Source organism: Toxoplasma gondii, chromosome Ib (assembly GCF_000006565.2).
Source record: "Toxoplasma gondii ME49 chromosome Ib, whole genome shotgun sequence".
Taxonomy (NCBI): Eukaryota; Apicomplexa; class Conoidasida; order Eucoccidiorida; family Sarcocystidae; genus Toxoplasma; species Toxoplasma gondii.
Genome location: NC_031468.1, coordinates 499202 through 516242, shown reverse-complemented (window position 1 = coordinate 516242; position 17041 = coordinate 499202). Strand labels below are relative to the sequence as shown.

The following is a 17041-nucleotide window of genomic DNA, read 5'->3' as shown; positions in this document are numbered from 1 at the left end:
GAATAGTTTCGAGAACACTGAGTATATGTATGAGCCTTCTCTGAACACACCTTGTTGTTTCGGTGTGTTCTAAATGTAGTTTCATCTTATAACGGTGGTTTCTGAGTTGGAGTTACCTTTGGCGGGATTCATTTCGAAAATAACCCTTCACGTGCAATGAGCACGAAGTGCGTGTGTCAGGCAAGTGCCCTGGACATGTTGAAAAACGGTAAAACACGAGCGCCGGCGGAGTTCGCAACTGGATCAAACAACTTTCCACGGAAAATTGGTTTGCCTCAAACTCGCTCTTCTAGAGTCACAGACCACGTTTACCTGAAAACCCCCACCAAACGTTTTACTTCCCTCGGGTGCAACAGCAAAGATTCGCAGCCCCCGCGGGGTGAACTCAACACTCCTATCTCAAGCTAAGGAAACGGGAACACGCCTGACCATCTCCTGAGTAAGCACTGAGCTAAAACGAAATACGGAACTTATTACCGTGATCGTCTCTGTTACACCAAAAAGGCATGCAGTTAGAGTCCGCCAAGTTCCTTTCTGAAAGCAGGTGAATTCCTTCGCCGTTTCAAGCCGACAGGTTTCAACATTGAGACGGCAGTACCCTATCTGCGGGTCATTCACTGCGAATTCTCTTTCCTTGCTCTGATTGCTACAGAGTGTCGTCCCACCTCGTCAAACTCACAGTTCAGCGTTTCTCGACGCATGCGACAGACGTCGAGTGTGTCCTACGACCACCACGTCACTGCACGAAACTCTGGCTCTGTACGCGAATCTGAGGATGTTTTCTGCGGAAACCCCGTCCGGAGTAAAAACGCCTTGGGCCTGCCTCAGCTTGCCCGCCAGGCGAACCGTGTATAAGCTGTTTGGAAATTCAGGTGCCATAGACGCGCGGCATCGAGGAAAAATGGAACAGAGAAGCGAAAACAGCTCTCTGCGGCTAGTCCCGAACGCGCAAGTGAGACACAGAGTTTCAAAGTGTAGAGACCGGAGAAAGTTGTGCTCTTTTACCCAGCTTGGTGGATGCACCTCAGGCGTTCCGGAGAACGAACGACCCAAAAAATGCTGCAGCACAACGCGCCTCGCTGGCGGGCTGAGGCGTTACTGAAATCTGCGTGCCAGTGACCAGGAACTGTGTGCCTGCTGCGCTGTCAACCAGGAGTGAAGAGAATAAACGACATGACCATGACAAAAAGAATGCACCCGATCAGGAGGAGAGCCATGGCGTAGAAGAAGCCGAAGCCACTGCCGTAAATCAAACTTTTTGTGTCCTTCGCGGCTCCATGAGTCTTATCCAAGTGTCGCTGCTGCGCCTCCCCCGTCCTCTGGAGGCGGTCGCGGTCGCGCTGAATCACTTGGCCGTACCTCGTTGCCTCTTGCTTCATTTCATGAGCAAAGTCGAGGAGGCTTTGCTTCAGGCCTTCTTCCTCTTCTTTTTGCCCGTCCCCAGAGTCGGCGCCTGGCGTCCCGACGCCACACCGCAGCGAAGCACCCTGACCCCTCCGACGCAGCTTTCCTCGAGCTCCCGGAAAATTGGCAGATGAAAACAAAGCTCGTCTCTCGGTTGCCGCGGCTTCGTCTCTACGCAGTGCTGCCTCGGAGGAAGAAGCGTCAAAAGTCTGGAACATGCTCTTGACGTCTGTCTGCCCTTCGTCGCCTTCCCTCTGCAGCGAGGCCTCGCCACCTGACTCTACACGCGTATCCCTGTCCACGCTCTTCTTCCTTTCTTCAAACTCGCCGCGCGCCCGGGGGTCCGGTTCCTCGTCGTCCGTGTGTGGACTTTCGCGCGCCCACATCTCGAGAAGATCATCTGTCAGTTGAAAAGCAGCTTCCTTATCTTGCTTGCAGACAGAGGGCGAGTGCGGGAGGGAAGAAGCTGGTTTCTCTGTTGCCACGGAAGGCAACCGCTGATCGACCCCAGAGAGAGAAACCGCCGGGGGACAACAGCTTGCAAGAAGAGAACAGCCCAACAGCGCCCGAGTTGCTAAATGCAACGCCCTGAACGCTTCTTCTGAAGCGCACATCCACAGAAAAAGGAAAACACAAACATGGACGGATTCGACTGTCGTTTACACCAGAGTTGACAACTGCACGGCAAGCGAGAGACAACTCAGAGACACAGACTTGTCTCTGCAGTTGACCCTTCGTCACTCTCTCTCCACTACGTTCCCGTAGAAGCGCAGGCTTGTAAAATCACAAACGTCTGTGTAGGCGGAAGTCATACACAAGCACGCAAGTTGTTTCAACTCTCGCTAGCTCTATTCACGGCAGTGTTCACTCTCAGGTCCTCAATAACGAGAAAGAGGTCTCTGAAGTTTGTGCGTTTGCTGGAGAAAACAGAGGAGATCTTTTAACTCGACTTCAAGAGAAAACCTTGGCAGCGTCTACTATAGCCTCGACCATGGACAGAATTCATCGATGCAGACTTCATATTTTACCCCCTCTGTAACAGAGGAAATCCAATTCAAGATTCAGAGTAAACGCTTCTTTGCAACTTCGCGAGAGTGTGCGTGTGTGAGGCGAGCCACTAGACGAAGACTCACACAGCGAACGAATCGAAGGTGGAACATCGACAGAAAGAAACCAAGAACTGCCAATGCATCCACCAGGCAACGTCGCTGCTTGCCCATTTCACCGGATCGAGAAACTGGTCAAACGACCATGACACAGTTTATCGACCCCAGAACAGCCTACCTGGTATAATGCAAGCTCCTTACCAGAAAACATTTTACTCACGTTAATGCACTTTAGGTACTCTCATGCGCTTTGCTTCGTAGAGTGCACTCTATTTACTAAAACGCAGCGTACACTGTAGAGCGTCGGAAACAAAGGAATCACAGTATCCGTGGAAGACAAAAAGACGCATTTACATGAACAAGCTTTGGAGTCGTCCACAAAGAGAGGAGTGAACCCCAGCGGCTTCGAGGCGGAAGCCACACAGAGCAGCATCTCTCGACGCGCCTGTTTGTCTCGCCTCAGTTTCGCCGCATCCCACACTTTCACTTCGCGTATTTATTTTTAACTGAAACAAAGTACGCCGGCAGCTGTACGGGTCTTCGCCTGTTCGCACTCCTCGGCGCTGTCGTTCAGTCGCCTAAGCCACTGTCGCCGCGGGATGCCAGTTTTACGTCACTGAAGTCACTAAGCAGTGATTCGAACGCGGGATGATGAAGAGTGACGAGTTCTCTAGCCAACGCGATCGAGAGGCTCGACGACAGGTAGCCTACAGCTTCGCGTCTGTGTCTTCGAGTGGACTTTTATTCGATTTGGGGTCTGCAGTTATGCACTGCGGACCCCTTGTTCAGAACCTTCGCCGCGGCAGTGAGCACGTACCGAAGAGTTCAGCGTCGACGGCGGGTCCTGCGTCGCTTTCTCTCCAAGTTGCGTTGACGATAAACATTTCTGCAGCCGTTGCATGCGCGGCTTGCAGAGCGAGAAGCAGCTGCAGAAAGAAGACAGACAGAGAGAAAACGGATAGACACTACAATCGATCGCGTTCACAGCGTGTACGCACCCAATACGTGGAAGAGCCTTGACGTCGTAGGAGACGGACGTCCACCAACTGGGAGCTCTCTTCAGCAGTCCAGTGCCTGCAGCACCTGCAAAGGAGAAATGCCTACGGCGTCCGATGGACACAGCCACAAGAGGAAAGAAGTTCTCAAAGACAAACGGAGACTCGCCCCAGTCCCTTGCGCAAGACTCGCCTGAGCTTTCCAGCGCTCTCGATTTCCTCTGCTTCCAAGCGAGGAAAGTGAAGGAACCGACAACACAGAAGTCGGCGAGCTCCCATGGTCCACCCGTTCGTAAAAACAAGGCGCTCTTCGAGACGGGGAACCCCCGTGCACAGGCGAGTCCCCGACAGAAACAGACGCGAGACTGGTTTCAGGATCCGACAATTGAGATTTGATTCGTCAAAAAATATAGACTCGAACAACTTCTCAAGCTCTAGCTCCGATGCATGCGAGCGTCCTATGCGCCTGTAGCTGCCTTTCTCTCTTGTTGAGTCTCTCAGCCGTTCGGTCGCAAGCCTTGAGACCATGCACTTGTGGTCTCGGGATCGTGTGAGTGTCTTTGAACGATTGGCTGAGTGCTGTTCCGTCTCGAGCCTTGATCTGTACACGGTTCTCTCTGTTGTCCTCCTCTCGATTGTCCAGAGCTCCTCTTGAACGCTCTCGTCCTTTCTAGCCTCGTCGTCGGAGCGAGAGGAAACGACGCCTGAGATGCGAGTGCAGGCAGGACGATCGTCCCTGGAGGTCGCACCTCCGAGGTGTACGTCCAGCGCATGCGTCTGTCTACACAGAGTTCTTCCCTTGTTGTGCTCTTGTTCAGGGGGAATGTCCCACGAGTCGCGAAGAAACGATTATCATACTCGATCTCTTCTCGTGTCTCAGGAGATCAACGACAGCCCTCGAGATCTATGGCAACTGTCGTCGTGGAGAGAAGCAGTCTTTCCTCTTTCAGACGTCCTTACAGCCGCCTTTGGGAGTTCTCCGCCTTCTTTTTGACAACATTTCATGCATACAAAATGCGTCCACTCTAAACCTCGACAGGTCGTCCACTCTCTGTGCGTGTCTTCACTGGCAACGAAGAGAGTCGCCCCCACAATGAAGTTTCCGAGTCTTGCGCAGTTTCGACTGTCTGGTCAATCTCTTTTTTGCGACTTCCAGCTTTGCGGCTTCTGTCAGCCGCCGTCCAGATCGCTCACTCTTTGTTTTGTCTACAGCAGCGCCGGCAAGCGAATGGGTCGCATCCTGCCGAACTCTTTCCTCTTTTGACATTCTCTCCGCGCTTTGGATTCCATTTGGAGATCCCTCGATCCCAGAGGCTCTCTTCCGACACCACGACGCCTTTCTTCTAACGCGCGCAATGGGAGAGAAGATGTCGTGAAGAGACAAACCGAGACACGAATCTGCCAGACAAAGATGAGAGAGACTCGTTTTTTCTGTCCTTCTGGGCGCCTTCCGAAACCCCCGTTCTCTCCCTGACTCACCTGGATCGCCTTCGCCCGGGAGACAACAATGTCTTCTCCATCGTGCTCTTCTTCTTTGTCTCTGTCGACTTCTCGCAGCGCTTTCAGTGTCTCAGATGCGACGTCTGGTGCCTTCGTCGACGACGGAGGCAGAGGGGTCTGGGAGGCGCATTCCGCCGAAGTTTCGAGCGCGTAGGAAGCGGCTGCATGTGCGAGACGGCAAGCCTCTGCCAAGAAGCAACGCACATCTTTCGCCGCTTGCGTGCATGCGGAAGCTTCGCTGGAGTCTGACGGTCCGAAGCCACCGTCCCGCTCGGAGTCTGCGGCTCCGCGTGAGACAGAAAAACGAAGAGAGGAGAGAGGTGGAGAAGGTCCTGCGGAAGCGGCGGGAGAAACAGGCACCGAGGTGCGAGCAGATCGCCTCTCAGGCGCGCGAGGGGGAGGAGGCGAGGGAGCCAGAGTGTCTGCCATGTTTCCACAACGCGAAGGTGGAAGACTTCACGAAAACTGGAGGAAGTCCTGGTCAACGGAGCCGAGGGCCTCGCCACTCTCAGGAAAGGCCTTCTCTGGTAAACGCTGCCCGCCGAAATGCAGCAAGAGAAACCGACGCAGAACGAAGAAAGGAACAAGAAGAAGTCGAGAGAGAAGAACAAAAGAAAGAAGGAGTGAAAGCAGAAGAAGAAAGAGAGTGGAAGGGAGCAAGCCGGGAGAAAGGAGACATTGCGGGCAAAGGAGATGCTTCTGAATATGGCAGAAGACTTGAGGAACGCGAGGCATGGACGAGAGAAGAAAGAAAGAGCCTCTCCTCTCCGTTCGAATCCTGACGCTTCCCCCCCGTCGCGCGTCTGCTTCTTCGATTTAAACGAATTTTCGGAACTTTCTAGACATCCTCCACAGCCTCTGAGGCACTGCTCTTTTTGGTGACCGAGACCGTCCTGGAGCGAGACGCTCACCGCCGTGAGAACAGTCTTTCAGAGACTCTTTCACAGGTGGAAAAAAACTTCTCAACTCTTCGACAAATGCTGCTGCTCAAGGGATACACACATAGACACACAGAGAAGCGCAGCTACTCTATAAACATGCGGAAGACCGAGTTCTTTTTCTGCCTTTTTTCCTGACAGAAGCCGGTTCCGCGTCCTTTGTCGCGGCAGGAGGCAGCGAAGCGTCAAAGAAGACAGAAAGGAAAGGACGCTTTTGAAGGACGCGCCGCAAAAGGAAAGAAAAAATGGCGACTTGCAGGTTCTTGGCCGTCCAGGCAGCCGCGAGAAAACGAGACGCGTCCCCGACTTCAAACGAGGTCTATACGGGAAGCCATACACGCCAGAGGATGGTGGAAGAGGATATCTTTCAAATCGAAACGGACGAACTCTTCTCTCGTCTCGCTCTCAAGCGCTTCCCCGACAAGCAACGCAGTCGCGCTCTTTTTCTGCACGATGAAAAGGTTTTCTCCTTTCCGCTTGAGAGTAGAAAGTCCTCCCTTTTCGCTGAAGACAGCAAAACAAGAAAGAGGTGTCTGTCTCTACACACACGGGGCTTCTTCCCTTTTCTTTTTCCTTTTCTTTTTCCTTTTTCTTTCTTCTTTCTCCTTCTCTTTTTCCTTTTCCTTTTCGCCTGTGTGTCCACGCGAGTCTCTGGCGTGCTCGGCGGCTCGCGAGAGGCGCTGAGGAGACTCTCCACGGAGGAGTGAGAGAAGAGCGCATGCAGCTTTTCGCGCAAAGAATCCTGCGTTCTTCCTTGCAGGAGGAAATCTTCGGATTTGGCTGGAGAAGCGAACTTCTGCTTCAGTTTCTCTCTTTTCCTTCTCCGCCGAGGCCTTCCTTCTCAACGGAGGTCAAAGAGGTCGTCTCTCTCCTTGCCTGTCTCCTTTCGAATACCCCACACGACGGCAGAGCATCGAGAGGGTCAAGTTTCGCAGAAAGCAGGCAGATTTTTTTTTAATTTTCAATCTTGTCCTCTTTTCTGTCGAAAACAAACTGCATGGAGGCGTACAACTTCATTCTCGCGGCACTGTTAGGGGAGGTCCTCGTTTTTCTGATCTGAGATTTGCCTGTCGTCACCGTCCTTGTTCAAGAAACCGCATTCTCTTCTCTCTCACCTGCTCTCCACTTCTCTTCCTCGAGTCGCGCTACTGTCTCGCACCTCCAACGCTGTCCGTCTTCAGTGTCTTTCCTGTTGGCTTCTCTTTTCTCTCTTCTCTTCTCCTTTTCTCCTTTCCGTCTCCTCCTCCGCTTCCCGTCTCGCGTTCTGCCCTGTTTTCTCGATTCTCTCTTTTTTCTTTCCTTTCTTTCCTTTCTTTCCTTTCTTTCCTTTCTTTTCTTCCTTTCTTTTCTTCCTTTCTCTTCTTCCACGATGGCGGGGGGCGACAGCCATAGGAAGAAGAAGACGGGGAAGCAGCGTCTGGACAAGTTCTACCACCTGGCGAAGGAGCAAGGCTACCGCGCTCGTAGCGCCTTCAAGCTCCTTCAGCTCAGCCAGCGGTTCCGCCTCTTCGAGAAGAGCTGCGCGAGCGTCGTCGACCTCTGCGCCGCCCCAGGAGGCTGGCTTCAAGTCGCAGCGAAGCACTGCCCGGTCGCAACGACGATCGTCGGCGTCGACCTGGTTCCGATCTCCCCCATTCGCGGCGTCCAAACGTTCACGGGAGACATTACAACGCCTCAGTGCGCTGCGAAACTCCGGAAACTTGTCAAGGTGCGGCGGAAACGTTTCTCGAGGTCACCAGGCGACAGCTTGCCGAGCCTGCGAGGACTCCATCAGTCGCGCCAAGCGAAGAGAAAGATAAACACAAGATGAACGTGCACATACATACAAATGCATATACATCTACATATACATATATATATATATATTTATGTTTGTTTCGAGGTTTGTGGATGTACCTGTGTTTTTGTATAAATATGTAGAGAATTATGTATGCATATATATATATATATATATGTATATAGTGAGACGCTAGTATTTGTGTAGAGGTTGAGGGGAAGAAAAAAGAGGAAAGAGAAGAGGGAGAGGAAAGGAACAAGGAAAGAAGAAGAAAGAAGAAAGGTTGAGACGGCGAAGGAAAGAAGAACAGAGGGAAGCACTTTCGAAATTCAAGGGGATCAGGATGAAAGGGTCGACAGCACGACTTGTGTTTGTGAGGAGACGTTGAAAAGAGAGTCGAGAGCCTTGTCTTTTTTTTTCTCTCTGCATTGCACAAGAGGCTTTCTTTCATGTTCTCTTCAGCATTCCTTCGCTGTCTTTTTCGCGTTCCGTGGAAGAAGTGAACGGCTGTGCTCCTTTCCTCTCTGACGTCTGTGTCTGCCTCCTTTCCGTCGGTGCCGTCGCCTGAGGCCGCGTAGGTCCTGGCTCTCCCTGTCGGCAGTGCGTCTGCCTCTGTTTGCTGTTCGAGGTCGAGACGCTGCCTTCGACCACCGCTCGCCTCGCTCCTCGCCCTGGGTGTTTGCTGTTTCTTCGCGCCGACGGACCTCAGTTTCTCACTGCGCTGCTGTATCTGGTTCTTCCGTGGAGATGCGCGCCTGCGTTTTCTTCTTTTGTTTGTGCGCCTGCAGTTCGGCGAGGTCGACCTGGTTCTCCACGATGGTTCGCCCAACATGGGGACGGACTGGAGCGTCGACGCGTTCAGTCAGAATGTCCTTGTGCTCTGTGCTGCGAAGCTTGCATGCCAGCTGCTGGCGGCCGGCGCGACGTTCGTCTCGAAGGTCTTTCGTTCCGCAGACTACGCGGCGCTTCTCTACGTCCTGCAGACGCTGTTCGAGCGCGTCGACGCGACCAAGCCGCAGGCCAGTCGCGCAGTCTCTGCCGAGATCTTCGTGGTCTGCAGAGGCTTCCGGAAGCCGCCAGTCCTCGACGAGCGGCTCTTCGACCCAAAGCATGTCTTCCTGCAAGGCAGCGACGACGGCGACGCGCCGGCGGCCGCCCAGAAGGCCGTTCGCCGGTCGGGTGGAGACGACGGCGCTGCCCAACGACTCGCGGAAGGGGACGAGGCGGACGACGGGGAAGCGGCGAAAGAGGAGGAAGAGGACGAAGAGAGGGAAGGAATCTTCTTCGGGAGTCGAGGCGGCAGGAAGGGCCAGTTCGCCGAATTGGTGCGAAGACGCCTGAAGCGACACCGGAACGGCGACTTGCTCGCAGGTCTCCGACGAGTGACTGTAGACGAGTTCTTCAGAAGCAAAGATCCAACGACGCTGCTCGTGGAGCAAGCGAGAGAAATCTTCTTCCAGACGCCCGCCGTCGCTCTCGAGGAGGCGGTGCGCAACCACCGCCTGACGACGCCGGAGACACTCGCCTGTCTCGCCGACGTCCAGGTGCTTGGAAAGGCCGAACTCGCTGCGCTGCTCAAGTGGAGATTTCGAGTGAAGAAAGACGTCTTCCTCGCGCTCGGCCTCCGGACGCACGCGGCTGCAGAGAAGCCGCCCGCTGGCGCGAATGACGACGGAGAAGAACGCGACCGAGACGAGGCCGACAGCGCGGAAATCGACGAGGTAAGCGCGCAGAAGGCGGCAGAACGAGGAAAGACGGCTCTCCTCTCTGTGGCTCTGAGGATGCACACGCTCTGCTTTGTCGGAGAGCCGCGAGCCATGTTGAGCGGGTGGACGCGACTCAACTGTGCAGTTCGGAATCGCGAGCGCATGCTCCCTCCACAGCGCGGCCCCCTTTTCGGCTGTCGGGATCGATCCGGGGGAGTCGCCGATGGTCTCTCTACTCAGACATCGCATGCAGAGAAACTGCCTTGCGATCGCGTCTGTCCCGGTGTCTTGGAGAAGAGCGTCGGAGTCGAGCGCGCGCAGGCTTTTTCCGTCCTAGTTTGATGCCAAAGAAGCGTGGTATCACCAGTCAGGTGGAGCGGCTGGGGCCAGCGGAGAGTCCTCGTTTCAAGGCCTCGCAGAGAGAAAAGACGCGGGCGTATGTGCATGCGACCTTGTCGGGTGTCGGCGGACTCGAAGGGCAGAGAGAAGGAGTTGTCGCTTTTTCAGCGTCGCGTCCGAGTCTTTTCAGCTGAGCTGTGATCGCTCAGCGTTCTGCCGTTGCTCTTGTACATGCAGAGGTTTCCTTTGTTCCTCTCCCGAGTCTGCTTTCCTTGTTCCTCGTTTTTTTCGCGTCGCTGGCGTCCTTTCCCCCGAGTTGTTCTTGCGTCCGTTCAATCTCCAGCTCTCGTCAGCCGACCGTCTTCTCCCTGCGGGTGTCTTCGATCTATCTCTCGCTTCTCGCCTGCGAGTTCTCAGGCCTTCCTGCGTCGCGTCTCTTTTTCTTCCTTCCATTTTTGCGTCCGCCTGCGTTCTTCCCCGCGTTTTCTCGGTCTTCAGGAACTGACGCGACTGCATGCGTCCGTGACTCGCCGCGAGGCCAAACAGCAGAAGCGACAGGCGCAGAAGCAGAAGCAGCTGGAAATGCGCAAGAAGCTCACTCGAGGCGCGTTTTTCGACGAAGCTGAGGGCCCTCTGGATCCGGACCTCTTCCAGTTCGACCGGAAGGCGATCGACCTTCTGGAGAAGAAAGAGGCAAAGATGGTCGACGCAGAACTCCTCCTCACTGGCGGAGAAGACGACGACGGTAACCGGAGGGGACGACATGCAGACGGCGGAGAAGGCGAGGCCGTCGTCGCAGGCTCTGAAAGCGAAGCGGAGGAGGAAGGATCTCTCGAGGAACTAGACGATGTCGACAGGTACGCGAGAGCAGACGGACGGAGAGAGCGAAGGAGAGGGAAGAGATACTAGGAAAGAGAAGAGAGAGAAGAGATACTAGGAAAGAGAAGAGAGAGACGAGAGAGGGGGAAAGAGAAGGAGAGTGGAACAGCGAGAAAATAAAGGAGAGAGAAAGAGGAGGACCGGAAGAGAGAAACGGGGAGAGGAAGAGAGAGAGGAGAGAAGGAGGGAAGCAAACCTAGGACAGAACAGAGAGACAGGAGAGCGTTGGAAAGCGAGGAGAGAGAAACCGATCTGCGGACGAGAAAGGATGCATACAGGACGCTTGTCCAAATCAGAAGGAAAGAGAAAGAGAAAGGGTGCTTGCGTATGTCTGTAGGATGGAGGTCGAGCTCACCCTCGCGCACCGTCTGAAGAAGCAGAGAGAAGCAGAGGCGTTGGCTGCGGGGCCGAAGAAGAAGGAAACGAGGAGGGAAAAAGTTACAGGCGAATGGGTGAATGAACTGCAGGCCTTCCGCAGCGCAATGCAGAGACGCGCTGGCGAGGCTCTGGCCGAGCGACGAAGAGCCGAGGAAGAAGAAGACGATGAAGAAGAAAATGAAGAGGACGCAGAGGATGCCAGCAAAGAAGTCTTCGAAGGTAAACGAAAGACGAAGCAGAAAGATCAAAGCTTCATGGAGAAACGTAGCCTCTCAATCTCATATGCATTCCTACCTACCCACCTACGTGCATATATATATATATATATATATATATATATATATATATATATATATATATATGTATATGAATATATATATGAGTATATGTTTATATATATGTATATATTTATATAGTATATATATATATATATAATACATATATGCGGTTGCATGCGTGGGGCTCTCTGTGTGCATTCGTATCTGTGTGTAGAGATGTAGATTTCGTTTGAATCTGCCTTGTGGAAGTCGACATCGGGAGTTCCTTGGTATGCTTGTTAAGTCCGTTCTGGAAAGCGGTGGTTGTGGGGTCTTTTTGGGGTGTCTGCGTATCGCTCTCGTTCCGGCGGTAAGGGACGCATCGTCGCCTACGTAGTGTCTGCGTCGTTCTGTCAACGTTCGCGCGATGTCCTCTTTCTTCAGACGAGGCGCCTGCGGGTCTGCGGAAGGCGACGGCAGCCGACCGGTGGTTTGGCCAGCCAATCTTTGCGGGCTTGGAGAGTCCCGGAGTCCAGGACGAGAGCGACGCGGAATGCAGTCCGATCGGGCGGTCTGCGGGGGACGTCGCGAGTGACGAGCAGCGTCTCTCGGACTCGGAGGCAAGTTCCGGAGACGACGAAGTCGAGACGGAGGCGACGAGCGACGTGATGCGCGAACTCGCAGACGAAGAGCTTCCCGCGGTGCCTCTCTCTGAAAAACAGAAGCAGAAGAAGAGGCGCGCAACGCAGGCCGAGAAGGAGAGAAACAGACAGCAGCGCCGGCAAGCGACAGATGGAATCGTCGGGCCAGACTTCGACGACGATGACGATAAAACCGGACTGCGGGGAAAGACACGGTGCGCGTATTTCGGTGCAGACGCAGGCGCGTTTGTGACGCTTTTCGAGAGGTGCAAGAAGTCGAAACATGCGTTTCAGTCCTGCGTGAGATCCACTTGAATGCGACGCGCTTGCTTCTTCTCCTGTGACGGTTCACAGTTCAATCGCTTGGTGAACAGGCAATGACACCGACGGCGGCGCGACAAGCGAGAGTCGTGCAGACAGGAAAGACGCATGTTTCGACGTCCTGCCTGAACTCTGTTGCGCAGGGTGCTCACCCGCTGTGTCGCGGCTTCCACAGTTGTCTGCATGCATGAATGGAGGCTGAGTCCTGCGTTGGAGCCAAGCCGCATCAGGTTCACGGAAGCGAGTTTTGTTTTTTTTCAGAATTGAGGAGGTGCCGCCCCCGCCGGCGTTCCAGCGGCCTACTGACCCGGAGGAAATCGCTCACATTCAGGCCCTCGGCTCTTTGATGGTGCAGAAATCTACGAGAATGGATCTGTTGGATGGCGCCTACAATCGCTATGCTTTCAACGACGATGCGCTTCCCGAATGGTGAGGTTCCGCGTTTTTTCTTTTTCTTGTCAATGTTTCCCTTTCTCATATTCTTGTTTTTCTTTTTTGCTGTCCCTATCGCACTCCTCTCGCTGAGACCTGGCGTCAAGGACGACGAACCGGACGGCAGAAAATGGCAGGAGAGTCGTTTCACATGCAGTGAAGTTTTTTCAGGTTCTGTCTCTCTTGCATTTCTCGAGGTTCCTTGTGTGGGGTTGGCCCGGTTCTCGAGTGACGACTGCTCCCGGCGCTTCTTCACTTGCTTCGTAAAGCGCGAACGTCACACAGACGTCATGACGTAGAACACAGTCCACTGGTTTCGATGTTCTCTGGTTCTTCACAACCTTCAAGTCGCAGTGTCAGGCGCGTCCTCCTGCTTCATAGGTCAGTTCGTGATGATGTCGCTAAGACGTCACGGTTTCTGCCGGCCGAGGAGTTCCCTCCGGTACTTATTCCTTGCGTCTCCACTTGTGTAGGCGCTTCCAGTCCACGACTGCATGCATGTTTGCGAAGCCTTTGCCTCGAGGGCGGGACGCCAGTCCATCAGCTCGAGAGAGCGTCCCCAGCACTGTTCTGCTTGCGTAGGAAAGCATGCACGGTGTTACTTGAACTTCGAGTTTCACTGCTGTTTTAACAGACGCCGAGATCTCCTTCCACCCCTCACTGGCTGCCCGCGCCCCTCTCTCTGTGCGTTTCTGAAAAAGTGCCTAACAGTGAAACGCGAACTGTCCCTGTGATTTGAGACTGAAAACGGACGTTTTGTGGCAAGGTGCGACTGAGTTGTCTGTGGAGTGGACTTGGCTTGAAGAAGGGGAGAGAAAGAACAAAAAACAGAGATGAAGTTGGAGGTGTGGCGGGAACGCGTCTGCGCGTCTGCTGGATTTGGAAATGCCTAGGCGTTTCGCCGTGAATGCAGAGCTCGGAATGGTGTATTTTTTCTAAAGGTTTGCTGAGGATGAAGAAGCTCACACGCGGCCCGAGTTGCCAGTGACGAAAGAGCTGATGCGGGAGTATCGACAGAAACTTCTAGATATCAGTCGACGACCCATCCGAAAGGTGAGGTTCCGCGAGTTCACCGCACAAAAGTGCAGTTCGCTCCCCCTCCCTGTCGCCGCATTTCAGGCAGGGACCCACCCCCCGTGCAGAAACAGGAAACGAGGAGAAACACAGTTGCGTAGACACTTGAGGCAGTTCCTCGCATTCGCTTGTCAACTCAAGGATTCGTCTTCCAGGTTTCCTTTCTCTAAGAGATCACACCTTCGCGAATCCGGAAAAAGGCGAAAACATGTTCAACGTTCCCACCGCTTCCCTGTCACCTCTCCCTCGATCGCATCTGTATCTCATCACTACATATCTACATTTACATCGATATATATATATATATCTTGTAGATTTGAATATGTATTCAGAAGGCATATATTGTAGATGCGTATGTGTATTCACGTTCGTTTATATATATATATATATATATATATATACGTTCTTACAGATCGTGGCATGTAGATCTCTATATGTATATATGTGCTTATGTTCTTTTATATTAACGTACGTACAAATGGTTGTCTATGTGCATCAGTATGTGTCTTGATACATGTAAGGATCTCGATATGAATATGTCTGTATTTGTCCATCTGCAGCGTGAAGAGACTTGAGCTGGGGAGTGAAACATGGCGAACAGAGTTTGCGTGTGTCTTCGTTTTTGATGCGGTCTTTGCCTTTGACTCTGCGCCTTCCGCGTCACGAGTCCATTTGCCGCGTGAGGGAACTGTGTGGTTTCTAGACCGTCCGGAGATGGACGAAGCCGCCTTTTCTCTCGATGCTTTCTCTGCGCAACACCTGCTGTCGATACGTTCGTTTTCCGCGTCGGCGCTGCTGCCTCCAGGTCCGAGAGGCGCGCGCTCGAAAGAAAATGCGAGAGCAACGGCGGCTGCAGAAAGTGAAGAGCCAAGTCGCCGCGGTCGCAGAGTCCACGGAGTTCACCGAAGCTTCAAAGGCTCGCGCCATCGACAAGATCGCACGAAAGGCGAGACACGGTAGGTCGAGAGAGATGAAAGCGACTCTGCATGCCTTGCATTTCTCGCTCTCTCAACGTCGAACGCGTCAATGCCGTGATCTGCTTGCTGGGGAGAACGCAGAAGCTCCAGTGATGATCCCAAGAAACTCCCAGACTTGTTGAAAGCCTCTCTCTGGCGAGAACGCCTCGATGCCGCAGACGCGCACACAACAGGCGCTCGAAATCTAGGCGTTTGGAGAGGCCTCGAAGCGTTCGTGAATCCGAGAAACGAGGGTGGAAGCATACGCCGGTGACGAACTCCACGACCGACAAGACGGAGGAGCGTCGTCAGTTTCTCAGGCTTCGCAGCGTGCCATGAATTCCTGCTTGCAGCCATGAATGAAGGTGTTTTCACTGAACCGCCATGTAGCTTCTACAAAGTTGAGAGGAAAACATCTCAAGGAATCTTCATTCGCGGTGCTCTCAAAGTTCAGGTCTCGTGAACTACCTCAGATACGCTCTCAGGGAGAGACACAGCTTCCCCTATGAGTCCTCCTCAGCGGATATGCACACCCTGGGGGCCAGGCGTTTCTGGGGGGTGACAGGCCTCGCGACTCCTTTTTCTCAGACACGAGAAAAACGAACTTTGCTGATTTTCCATCGCCTGCACCGTGGAGCCTCCACGTAGCCCAGGCTTGTGTGCTTCCGATGCGTATCCGTCGTGTGAAAAGCGAGGCTCTTGCGTTGGTCTCTGCGTCGCTTCATTTTCATTTGTAGATTTTGGAGGCGACGCGTTTCTCCTCTCTCTCTGTACGCGCCTCCATTCTCCAGCCTGTCCATGCGTTTCCGCGTGTATACTTAATCACGTTTCTGTCGAGAAGATACAGAGACGCATATACCTAAAACGTGTGTACGCGACTGCATGCGACGTTCGCTTGTTTGCAGTAGGCGTTGCTGTAGACTTGCGTTTTGCGTTCCACTATTCTCCTTTTGCCAGCAAACGCTGTTTCTCGACCTGCCCATGTCGCGGGACTCGTTGCCGAAAACGCAGCTGAACGTATCGACACACAGCACAGGAAGTACGAGCCTGTCCAGTTGTGTCTGTGTGTGTAGATCGGTGCTTTGCGTTCCTCGCGTAAGACGCGTTTCGTCCGCATGCGTCTTGAGTCCGGTGCCGCTTTTCTGTGTTCAGCGGAAGAGAAGCGAGGCAAGGACTACGTGGTGACGCGGCGCGTAGGCGGCGGCAAGCTGGCGCAGAAGAAGGCCGGGAAGAAGGGCGGAGGAAACAACAGAGTGAAGCTGGTGGACCGGCGACTCAAGAAAGACAAACGAGCAATGAAGGCGGCTATGAAGAAGAAGGGAGGACAGAGAAGAGGCCTGAAGAAGAAGAGCCGAAAGTCGTGAGGCGGTCGCGTCTCTTGGGGAGCGCTTCAGGAACGCAAACGCAGAGACGCGTTTCGCGGCTTCGCGGTGTCCCTGGCGCTGGGCTCTCTCTGTTGCTCTCGCGTTTTTTTGAGCGCGTGCGAAACGCGTTCTCACAACAAGCCGGTCTCTTCCAAAAGCGCGAAAGCAACACTCTCCGTGTGTCTGAATGCCTTTCTGTTGATGTTTGCACTGACCTATTACAGATGTGCTCAAAGAGATATCGACATAGTCACACACACTTTTCTATCTCTATTCTGATTCCCCCTTTTCTACAGCTTTCTTTTTCTGTCGACATGTACTTGTCATCTCTACGTCCCTATTCTCCGTCCGCATCCATAAACTTCTGTACATCTATACAGATATTTACATATACATATAGATGTATGTATATATATTTGTAGATGAATCGACATCTGGCCAGCGATGGAATTGGATCGCTTCCCGCAGGGAAAACTGTAGACTGCCATGTGTGGGTCGTCGAGGGTGGACGTGGACGCCTGGACCATTTTTCGTTGTTTAGAATCGAAGGACAGCAGTTGCCGAAGTTCACTGAAGCGCAGGCGAGCTCTGATTCCTCTTGGTAGTGTGCGAAGCCTTGTAAATCTCTTGGAAGACTGTAGGCGAGGAACGAACACCACTACGGTAGTGAGGCACACTAACTACTCGACAGCAGCGAAGCTGTGAATGTCGCGTATGGAGAAGCGCTGCCTGAAAAAGCGTTCAACGGGCTCGAGCCTCAGTCTTGGCAAGTTGCACTCAAGAGCTTTTCCGGTGTGTAACCATAGACTCTTCCTCTCACTGTGGCGTTGCGTTGAATTCGAAAGCGACAAAGAGTGCAGGACGGCTTCAGAAAGTGAACCGCCGACTTGCGGGAAGAACTCCGCTGCCTACAGAATCGCTGCGATGTTCTCCATCTACCGCATGCTGGCCACACAAGTGGAGAAGCAACAGCA

General features: G+C 53.4%; 2 protein-coding genes across 2 annotated transcripts; one reads left to right on the top strand and one right to left on the bottom strand.

Moving 5' to 3' along the window:
* Window positions 1–169: 169 nt before the first annotated feature.
* On the bottom strand, window positions 170–6567 carry TGME49_208010 (hypothetical protein). The gene is made up of 3 exons (XM_018779409.1): window positions 4985–6567; window positions 3328–3436; window positions 170–2005 (listed from the first exon to the last, which is right to left on the bottom strand). The coding sequence occupies exons 1-3, from the start codon at window positions 5432–5434 to the stop codon at window positions 1146–1148; spliced, it is 1419 nt and encodes a 472-aa protein (XP_018638496.1). The 5' UTR covers window positions 5435–6567; the 3' UTR covers window positions 170–1145.
* Window positions 6568–6773: 206 nt separating this feature from the next.
* TGME49_207990 (ribosomal RNA large subunit methyltransferase J protein) lies at window positions 6774–16589 on the top strand. The gene is made up of 9 exons (XM_002369561.2): window positions 6774–7651; window positions 8509–9441; window positions 10264–10622; window positions 10982–11241; window positions 11724–12135; window positions 12503–12670; window positions 13615–13726; window positions 14553–14703; window positions 15856–16589. The coding sequence occupies exons 1-9, from the start codon at window positions 7313–7315 to the stop codon at window positions 16065–16067; spliced, it is 2946 nt and encodes a 981-aa protein (XP_002369602.1). The 5' UTR covers window positions 6774–7312; the 3' UTR covers window positions 16068–16589.
* Window positions 16590–17041: the final 452 nt, after the last annotated feature.